The 11,390-nt window shown below is 39.9% G+C and overlaps 1 protein-coding gene across 1 annotated transcript; it reads right to left on the reverse strand.

The window, feature by feature from the left end:
* Positions 1-1,697: 1,697 nt before the first annotated feature.
* On the reverse strand, positions 1,698-6,866 carry cryba1l2 (crystallin, beta A1, like 2; the record flags this gene model as incomplete). The annotated part of the gene is made up of 5 exons (XM_080494233.1): positions 1,698-1,845; positions 2,251-2,393; positions 2,674-2,815; positions 6,582-6,700; positions 6,792-6,866. 5 exons carry the CDS (start codon positions 6,864-6,866, stop codon positions 1,698-1,700), a joined length of 627 nt encoding a protein of 208 aa, XP_080350359.1.
* Positions 6,867-11,390: the final 4,524 nt, after the last annotated feature.

The raw sequence follows: 11,390 nt of genomic DNA on the forward strand, positions 1-11,390 counted from the left end.
TCGCGAAGGTCAAAAACACGTGAAGAAAGGATATGAATGAGTCAGTGTAGCGGTGATACAAAATCTTTTTATTGACATTGTCCCTCCCTCCTGTTATTCCACTCTTTTCCTTCATTTGAAATATGTACTCTTAATGTTATCTAACTTTGTCTTAAGTGTTTTCATAATGTCTCTTGAAATGGGAAATACAAGGTCACTCGTGTAAATAAAGGTCTATTTTTTCCCCGAGTATTTCCGCTCCTTTTGTAACCTTAAGCTTTTAATATCTTGAAGTTCTTTGGGTTGTTTTCAGTGGCAAGGAGAAGTTCGAGTTAGAAATGTCTGTGATTGGACGTTTGCGTTACGAGAATGGGAGTTATGTTAAAGCAAAATACGGATTTAATCACTGATACATGAACCTGAAACCATATCATCATATCATAAGTGTGACAACGCTGCTTTCAGTCTTATATTCTTGTTGTTTATTACAGAATGTATGTGTCTTTTGAATAATTTAGACACGTGCTCTATCTTTACACATAAAAACTGTTTAAACTTACCATGTACGGTGGATTGAGAGGCACAAACGCTGTGGTGACCGTTCGGTTCCAGCCCAACAATGACCAAAGGTTTAAAAGAACAAAACTCAGAAACACATCAATGAAGACAAGGCAGAAATCCTTGAAACCCGTAAATAAATAGATAATCTACAATAAGGCTAAATTCACTTGTTTGTGAAAAAACCCTTTGTATACAAACTGCAGAGAAAACCACTAGAGGCTGAGGAGAAACAGAACAAAAACACCAAATGAGGCAAACTTGAAATGCTATTGATTCTGCTCCTGACTGATTGTCTGGTGTTTGTGATGATCTGTGGCACGCACTGGTATCAAATCTACCACAACATCACACATTTACAAGAGAATAATGCCACGCTGTTCATTTCCCGAGCTTGCGTGGTGCTTTGGGCTTAAGTGTGGATCCATCATAATATACAATGTAATGTTGTTGCTATAGTTTGGAAATCTTGTCTTAGAGTTAAAAGTATATCACGTTTATTTAACAGCGCATCCCAATCGTACTAATTCCTCCAGTTTGTGGATAATCCTGTTCATCCTCCTTCCTAAAAATGTATGTTGTCATCTGCTACCTTGTGATTTTCTTTCTGTTTTATATGTCTTCACTTGACTTCTGTAGCTTTATTACATTTCCATTCACTTCCAGTCCTTCTCCATAATTCACTCCCGCCCTTCATCCTTTATTTCTTGGTTTTTTTTTTTAACCCTTTATAAAGATCTTTTGAAAATAACATTTGATAAGTAGCATCATGTTTTTAAAGTAGCTAATAAATATCATTATGTTGCATGACAAGATAGAGCGCATGATGAGCTGATGTCAGTGTGGCGTTAGTTTAATGGAGGTTAATCATTAAGATCAGCATTTGTTGTTGAGTGGCTTCTGTTGACAAACAATCTCTCTTCTCTTCATGAACTTGATCAGTAGAAACCAAACACAGGCCCAAGACCAAGATTGTTCACCATCTCGATCTGAACTTTATTTCACCTGTATTAAACACAAGTATGAATATGTGCTGGAGTAACGAGGTAGCTGCTACATCACTGATGGTTTATGGTGTTCACGGAGCCAAACTCCAAGGCTTCAGCCTGAGCTTCGGGCAGCCGCCGCCGCCGCCGCTGTCAGTCCTGATCTGCACCATATCAGTGCCTGATGCGTCTGATGGACTGGATCTTTGGGGTCTGGCAGTGGGAACCCCAGTTCCTCCAGTGCTGGTAGTCTCCGCTGTGCCTTTCACACTCCATGATGTACTGCTGGCCTCTGTAGCCGGGGTACTCGTAGCACACAAACCTGGAAGAAGACAGGGAAAAACATGAATCTCCCAACAATGACACCTCGACTCTGGAGCCACACGTGAACATTTGACTCCTCTGGAGAGGCTCTTTGTATCTTGACTCAAAACCTGCACGTCAACGTTTTACCTCACAGCCCCCTCTTGTTATGCTAACTGTCGTTCAATCCAAATACAATGAAGTCCAAGCCAGAATGTTATGCTGGAAGCGCTACATGCAACTAAAATAACAGCTAAAATGGTGCAACCTGCTCTAAAGTAACAAAGAAAATAGTCAGAATTGCTCAAAATAGTTCAAAAGAAAATCAGCCAAGATGTTTAAGAGTTAAACAGCTAAATTACCCCCCCCCCCCAAAAAAGCTAAAAACGCCAATAAAAGATCTTAAATGCTGGCTTGGACTTACGCGCCGCACTGCACGTGCATGGATCCGACCTCGGGCCTGAACCAGCCCATGGCCTGCAGGGAGGGGTAGTCGTCGCACAGCTCGGTGCAGCGGCCCGTGAAGTTCTCCCTCTCGAAGATCACCATGTGGCTGCTCTGGTGGGACTGAACAGAGAGAAAGTGTCAAGACGGCCCGGCTCCTGGCACCCCGGCGTCTCCTTTCTATATCTGAGGCGTCTCTGTCTCTCTGATCCAGTCACCCTGCTGTCCCTCGTCATCGCCTCTTCCCCACTCGCCCTGTCGCGCTCCTCCACCCCCCACGTGTTTGTTCTGTCTCTTTTTAGCCCCTTTGAACAACCTCCTCCTCTTCCCCCCCCCCCCCCCCCCCTGCCTTCTCTTCTTCATGCCCCCCTCCTCCTCCTCCTCCTCCTCCTCCTCCACTCACAGCGCAGTAGATGGGCCGAAGTGACATGAAGCGCTCAGTGTGGTAGGACAGGGCGCCGCTGAAGCTCTCCCAGTTGGGGTACTCGCCGCGCTCCAGGATGAACTGCTGGCCCTGGAAGTCGTGGTGCTCGAATCCGACCCAGCTGGAAACCGGAGAGCAGCAAAGAGTGGTGAATAACAGCACGGCTGTGCATTAACTCGGCCTTGAAACACATCAGAGAAAATGAGACTCTGTTCTTTTTTTTTTTGGAATGCAAATTCTTAAATTTGAAGCTCATTTTCAATCAAATGAAAATGCTTCTCCTTTGCTCGTGTAGGTTTTCTCTCGGTGATCCAGTTCCCCCCCCCCCCCCTCGTGTATTTGTGACTCTAAATTGATCTTCTCGGGTCCAAAGTTCCCTCCGATCCTTCACCACAGTCGGTCAGACCCAGCACAGTGCCACCCTCACATAGAGGAGATGAATGACTGGTCCGGGTTTTGGTTTTTAAAAACATAAATTCCCTGGTTTCCTCCCTCTGTGGAACTGCAAAATAAACTAAACAGGCGAAAATTGAACAAGTTGCTCATTAAAAACAAATCAAAGTTGTTTCAGAAAAATACCTTTGAAATGAGTGTCTTTGCTTTCTTAATCAACTTGATATTGAATATTTTACACTGCATCTGGCGTAAAAAAAAAAAATTATATGGTGAAAGTTGTAACGATGGAGCAACTGAAAAAAAAAACACGACTAACACTTGTCGTGATGTATTTATTTTATATCAGCCGCTTGAACTAATTTAGTGTTTTGAAAGATAAATAGATGCAGAGAAGGGAATTTATTCTGAATACAGTCAATAGTCATGACCAACCAGGGGTTTTAAAAAGAAATACTCCTAAAAACTGGTGTTCCATACATTGTCGTTATAATTTGGCGGTTGTATGTCATGTTTGTCTTTCACTTTACCTTTCTTTTTGCGTTGTTACACATGCGTGGATGTAAAATGAGGAAACCAATCGGATTGATGTGAATACGTGCAGAAACGACAGAGGAGACATCTCGGAGGGTTATTCAGATGAAAAACACAGATTACATTATGATGTTTACATGAGGTTTGTCATCCATCCATCCATCCATCTATCCACACAATAACCTCAACAGGTCTCCAGACCATCCCCAGGGATGCATTTCACATTATGAAAGAGTTTTAAGACCAATAAATTGCATCGTTATCTGCACAATTACACATGTGAGATGTTGAAATGCGTCAAGCTTTAAAGGGAGAAGCGCAGGAGGGAAGTAATGAGTAAATCTAGACCTGATGAGCTTCAGTATGTTTCAACACTCCGCCAATTTCCAGTGTTCAGTGCATATTAGGACAATGCTGTGGCTGAGTTGCACAGAAAATAAGAAGTTCATTTCACAGAAATCTGCCCTGGTAGCTTCAAACTGTAATTTGTCACACAGCCTTGCACCTCTGCTATCTGGCAGCGCTCCATTATAACGGAGTAATTATCCGAGGCCCAGCGCACCAACGACAACCTTCCAGCATTGAAATAAAAAAAAAAAAAAAAAACTTTTTCTCTGATGAGATCAAACTAAATTTGCACTCAGCTGAAGTCAGCAGGTGCTCAGAGAAACACTCCGACTTTGGCAGGACGTACCCGGCATGACTAAGGCCTGGGCTGTTACGTACGGAGCCACTCGCGGTAGAAAAGCTCCGTCGCTGACGTGCGTCAAGACTCCGAGGGCGACCCGACTTTGTGCACACACTCAGTTAAGAATAAACTAAAATGCATAACTCTCCCTGAGCAGTCATCGGAGGGAACTCGAGGTTTTCCGACCCTGTAAAGTGGAGAAATTGTGCAAAAGAAACCCACCTGTTTGTGGGAGCAGGTTAGAAAACGGAGTAAATGTGAAACATGGGAGGCCTTTTTGCAGTCAGCGCAGGCTCTTAGTGACTGCTGGAGTGTTATTGACGGGTTTCTTCTGCTGTGAACTGTAATTCACATCCATTCTGTTGAAGCAACTATCCCTCCTCTGCCCTTTCTGACTTATAATGTTAGACTATCAAACCGCACTCAATGAAATACTTGGAAATGCTAACCTTGTTACCGTGGTGGGTATTAGGTCGTTTCTGAAGTGAGTAAACAATATGATGACGACATAACATTATTATATGGCATTTATAATTGACAAGCAGGTGATAAAAATGACTAATATCTAACAACTTATATCTTTATAATCAGATGAAGTGTATTGATACACACACTAACACAACATGAAAGTAAGTTAAACATTTAAGACTCTAGTATTAGAATGGGGAAATGCTGAAAAAAAGTATTAAGAATATATACAAGGACTCACATATGTGTGTATATAGACATGAAGTCAGTAGTGAAAGTCCACATTTGATACCCTTGTCATTAAATGTACGATCTGTACAAAAAGAAAGGACCTAAATAAGACCTTTTTGGACAATTGGGACAAATATTGAAAAGTAGATATTTCTGTAATTTACTCCAGTAGGATGGAAACAGTGAGTATCGTCGAATATGGCGTCATTAGGGCAAAACACTATCTCAATGTACAAAACTACTTTAAATACCAAGATACTTTAAATATTACTAGAACAAAGTTATAGATAAGAAAAAGCAACAGGTATCATATAAGGTCAATCGACCAATAAAAAGCTGAGAGAAGCATAGAAAGGTGTGGAACTTATTCTGTGAATTTTTTTTTAAATTTTCGTAATAATCATTCTTTTTTTTTTCAGTGTTTGTTTACGATCACGGAGCATCTGAAAACATTATTCAATCTAGATCCGGGGTGTCCAACACGTTTCGGTTCAGGGGAAACAAACAGATCAGTTGTATCTGGAGTGGGTAAAATAGTGCAAAAAATCCTTCAAGTCAAAAGTTACAGCTTTTCTTTGTTGTGGAGATGTGATAGTGTAATAAAAGCTAATATTTACTACAGAAAATTACTACAATCTCAACATACAGGGAATTTGAATGAAACTTTCTGGCACAAAATACAATCAAATGTCCAGAAAGCTCTTAGTGTTGTGTTGTTTTTGCTACTCTGAAGAAACTTGTTAAAAAAAACACAAAACAATATTTTCTTTGGAATTTCTACCATTTGCTTCGTGGCTTGGCCAGATTGGAGCATCTCCCAGGCCAGTTTTAGGCCATAGTCCTTATATTTATCACCCCCAATTGTGACATTTTCAAACTATAAAATGTAAAAAAATAATGTTTTTTTTCATGTTTTTAATTGAATTAGTGTTTATCTTTATAGACTTTATAATAATATTGTTGAAATCAAGACAAAAAAAGTGGTATTTGAGAAGAAAAGAAGGAAATATCTAGTTAAAGCACATCCTATTATAGGTATTGTGTTTCATTCATGCAGTCCAGGTGTTGGCTGGGGTTTGTAAAATCGGAAAGGGCTTCATACCCAGTCAAATCTTGACTTTTCTCTTCACACATAGAGAATGAGAGAAGAGAAGTAGCCCACCGTTTCTACTAAAACGCTCTCCAGGTCTTAATTTATCACTTCCTGACAACGGGTGAGGCGTCAATGAGCTGCACAAAGAGAAAATCCTGCCATCGGAAATGGATTTCCGGACAGTTAAAGGACCTTTGGAGGTGAAGCTGATGGTGAATGGAGGTTTTCTCACCCTTTAGTTTCACATACATCATGTAGGATGCATCAGAGGAGCTTTAACGTGGGTGAATGGAAGCTTCCTCTCTCTCTCTCTACACACAGACACACACACACACACACACACACACACACACACACACACACACACACACACACACACACACACACACACACACACACACACACACACACACACACACTCTGAGCTCAGTCAGTCAGCTATCCACAGAGACTTGCAGGCGTACAGGTTGTATGACTCACGCTCCACTCTCCACCCGGATGGAGCGGATGTTGTCCATGCCGCAGTCATGGATGTTGCAGCACTCGTTGGTGAACTCCAGACACTTTCCTTGGAAATGCTCCTGCTGGAACACAGTCACCTACACACACGGAGGGTCAAAGGTCAGCATGTCTATAGGCTTTTTCTGAGGTTTTTTTTTCTTTCTTTCATGTGGATATGTGTGAATTCACCTTAAAGAAAGGAGCTGTGCCCATGCTGGGGAACTGCATGGGGGAGGTCATGTGGGTTTTTGTGACTCTGTACATCTCTGAAGTGAAAAAAACGAGAAAAGAAACAGCAGAGGAGAGTTAGAAACCACAATCACATCGACCATACTATGAAATAATCTCAATAAACACCAAACATGAATTGAATGCAAAAGGTTTTATTTAAAAGCAAAAGTAAAAAAAAAAAAAGGAGGGGGGGGGGGACTTTTTGTTGTATATCTATAAAATGTAAACACAAATGCTTGAATTTTCTTTTTGGGGGAGGAATTTTAATATTTCTTTTTATTCTCATGATTTAAATCTGGCATTAAAAAAAACAAACTAAAAAAAGCTTCAAATATTTTTTTTATGTGTAAAAAATAAAATAAAATAAAATAAATGAAATTCCTAAAAGTTTCTCTGAATGTTTCCATCTTACCTGCACGCTGTCCTCGCGCTCCTCTAAATCCTCTTTACGTAGACTTTCTCCAGCACGCGGACCCCCGTTATATACCGGCGTCCACGCGGAATGCTCGTGCGTGTGCTGACCCCTCTGACGAGGTCAGGTGTGTGTCAATACAATGGAATGAGGAGGTCTTCCGGTTTGAAAGTTCAAAATTAAACTCACCTTCAACGGCAAAAGTGAAATGAATGTTGAAAAAGTAGTTATAATCTGTTAAAACGTGTTTTATAAGTGACATTTCTTTTATTGATTAGATACTAATACTTTGAAAACTTTAGCTGTGAGAATTTTAAAGTAATACTCACACTCACAATAGTGTGATTAAGTGGTAATACTTGTTGATTTTCGAGTAGGCAGTTTTACTCATACCTAAATACAATTCACTCCATATAATTTACTTGATTACCACTATTAAGTCATACCAAGTACACCCATACTCATATTACTGCCACGCAGAAGAATTTTTGTTTACTTTTTCTTTCTATCGATTTAGTAAGTATTTTTATTTTCCTAAATTACAATTTGAACCATTTAATCTACCTTAAATTCTTGCGACACGACTCAACTGTTTTGGCATGCTTATATGTAGCAAATACATTTGTCCAGAAAATACCCTTTTTCAAAGAGTTGACGTATTACTACTAATACGTATTATAACTTATTCGAAATTAAAGATTGAAGTATCTGTACATCACATCATCCATCCATCCATCCATGCAGCTCATAATTTACACTGTAATTGATTGATAATCCATAATGAAAACACAGGTGAATAATACTACTGCTACTACTAGTATTACTACTAATAATAAGAATAATAAAGGCTCACTCAGTTACAGTATTATGACTATTTGGGAATAATTACTTTCACTCCCAGTCAATAATTCTCTTTAAACACATTTTTTTTTTAATCGTACGTACAAAATTATTTGTGCTTTTACTTTGGGTGTGCAAAGGAAGGATGGTATTTCATTGACTGATGAGCTTGACACACAGGTGAGAGGGTGAAGCAGCTTGTGTTTGCGCAACTGTTTTGTCTCTCTCTCTCTCTATTGCCCCCTCTCTTTCTCGCTCCCTCTCTTTCTCTCTCTCTCTTTTTGAAGCCCTATGTGCGGCCTGCAGACTCAGCACATCATCCACAGTGCAGCCACAGAGGTGCGTTAGATGAATGCTGGGCTGTTTGTGGTCTATTCGTATAGGTCAGCAGTGCTGCCGTAAAGAGCAACAATGGCCGGGGGCTATAGGCAGAGAAAGAAGAGGATTTGGAGAGCCGGCCTGGGGAGCCTGTTTCTACAAGGGGGGGGGGGGTCCCAATTTTTTTATTTTTTTTTTTAGAAAATTGAGCCCAAGAATTTTTATTACTGTCCATAAACGTAAATGTCCAATCAATGATAAAACTGATACAATAAGCCATAAAATGACAGAACCTCTCAAAAAAATAGGGAGAATAGCCTGTTTGATCTCAACAAGAAATAATGATGACCTTTACAATTACCGTAACAAAATGACTATTTCCCCCATTAAAAATTACATCCTATGTACATCCTGTCAATGTAAGTTTTGCATGAAGCCGAAATGTTTTTCACCACAATGAGTTTCCTTCCTTAGACAGAAAGTAACACAGTATTTGTACTTGATTACGAGGATGATCCAGAGTTACATCGATAAAGATTTCATGCAAGGACTTCCTTCTTCAGTTTCAAAATTGAGTATACTTCCGCATTAAAAATGTCAAATATAAGCCGCGTTTAATAAAAATACCAGCCAGGTAATTGTCATGTTTAAAAATAACACTTTTTACATTTTTTTGGGAAGAAAATCCATTCCTTTTTTCATTTTTCCCATTTTTGCGTTCTTTCTTGTTTTCTTTTCTTCCATATGTGTGCATATTTTCATGCTTCAAGGCAGCATGTTAAAGCTGCGTTTGGCCATGGGCCAGTTTTGATCCAAGAATCAAACGTCGCCTCCTGTTGAGAACGTGTGCTGGTTGAACAGACTGTACAGGCCCATGTTGCGCTGACATTAGAATTGTAACTGTTTGTTTTAAATGTCTGCTAATTCTACTTTTAGTGACATCTATGTTCAGATTATTTTTTTAATTTTGCAGTTTAATCTCACATATTTGACACCCAGACTTTAGTGTATATGCTTGTGTGTAGAACATGTTACACGCCTGACGTCAAATCTTCACCATCCGCAGCCTTGGGCAAAAAGGCTGTGGTTACCACGACAACACGAGCAACTTGCGTCATGTGGATCTTGATCCTTGACATTTTCTGAAGCTTATATTTGAAGCAGCAGGCATGGAGTTCATCTTAACGTATTTACTGTGACACAAACACACGTAGATGAAGTTTAACCAAAGAAATTGGGCCATGTTGAAAAAAACCCTCCAAAGTAGCTCCAGCAGTCGTTCGTTTACCGTGGCTAGCATTCCGCACTAAAGTAGCACGGAGTAGAAGAGTTATTGGTTGATAAAACACCGGAATGTCTTTTCTTTTCTTTCTCTTTTACAACAGACATGTGACAATATGCTGAAGGACAAGGCGCTGTGTTTTCCGCACAGAGTAAGGAATGTTTTCTCATTTTGACCTTTATAGCAAAGAATCCTGCAGCAATCACTTTTTTGACAATATCAGCTTTCTCACAGTCTCTTGAGGTGTCGTGAACATCCACTTGTAAACAATTCCAGCTTTGCGACTTGGGCAAAATGCACACGGTGGGACAACTTTCATGTTTCCGTTGTTTGTTTGGGAGGAACTTCTGGAACAAATAGTAACAAAACTCTTTGATGGCTTTGGACAATGTAAAATGTTAGCAGGTTGCTCAGTGTGAATAACAGCATCTCTGCACAGTTTTTAAATCCAACAAAAAGAATGATAATCGGAAACTGTTAAGTAATTAGTTACCAACAAAAATATTACAGTAACACACAGAGAAGGGCAAGTTCTCGCAAATTCCCATTTATTCCAGTCGATAGTTGCTTCCTTCACAAAGCAGTAAAGCTACTCTATGTTTTGAAAAGTATGTCTGTTTGCATGGCAACAGTAGAAATGACGAACATGATGCAGTTAGCATGCCAGTCCACTAGTGGCTGCTGTAGTGTTTGTAATGAAACCACAGGGACATGCACGCAGAGAACGATATGATGTAAACATTATCATTGGTGAGTACATGGACATTCGTACAGACGAGTTGGATTATTATTATGAGTGACTGTCAGTTATAAAACTACCAAGTGTCAGGAAAAAAGTGAACTGGAAGTGGAAAAAGTTGCGTTAGTTACGAGCAATACTTTCCAATGTTGTGTTGTCACAGTAACAGACTGCCTGGTCTGTGACGACGCCGCGATCAGTGAAAGGATTCTTCGTCATGGGGATGAATGGGTGAAACTCAGGCCTCGGTGTGACAGCCATCCACCACTAGAGTTAAAATAGCCCGTCTTTTTCCCCTCAAGTGGAAACACAACATACTGTGCACAGAAAGTAAAGAGGAAAATGTCACTTCAGGGACATTTATCCGCCATTTATTCTCCACTGTGGAAAAGAATCAATTAACCACATCATTTTGCTGCAGGATTGTATTTCACACATGTTTGGTGCTGCGGACATTAATCAATGGGCTCTTTCAGGAGATTGTTTTGTTGCACACGGGGAAAACTGTCACTTGCTTTTGTGGAGTCTGCTTCATTATTGTGCCAGCTGGTCAGAGGAAGTGCATCATTGCAGCAGCTATTCACATTGGATCTCAAATTAATTACATATTGAAATAAAGAAATTTCCATCAGATGCTGTCTTGTCTAAAATGCTACCTCACTATTCATTCAAGGTTGGCCATACATTTAGAAATATAATGGCAAACCTCTTATAATGTGGCAGCTTTTGAAAAAGAACATGAAGCAGGATTTAGACACACACACACACGCATGCACGCACGCACGCACGCACACACACACACACACACACACATATATATATATATATATATATATATATATATATATATATATATATATATATAGTTAATACTGACTGACTGCTACCCTGTCGCCACCATGTGTGAAATAATCAAGATTGATAACCATGATTACATGGTTTATGAGTAATTAGATACCAGTATCA

The sequence above is a fragment of the Blennius ocellaris genome, assembly GCF_963422515.1.
Source record: "Blennius ocellaris genome assembly, chromosome: 3".
NCBI classification, from domain to species: Eukaryota; Metazoa; Chordata; class Actinopteri; order Blenniiformes; family Blenniidae; genus Blennius; species Blennius ocellaris.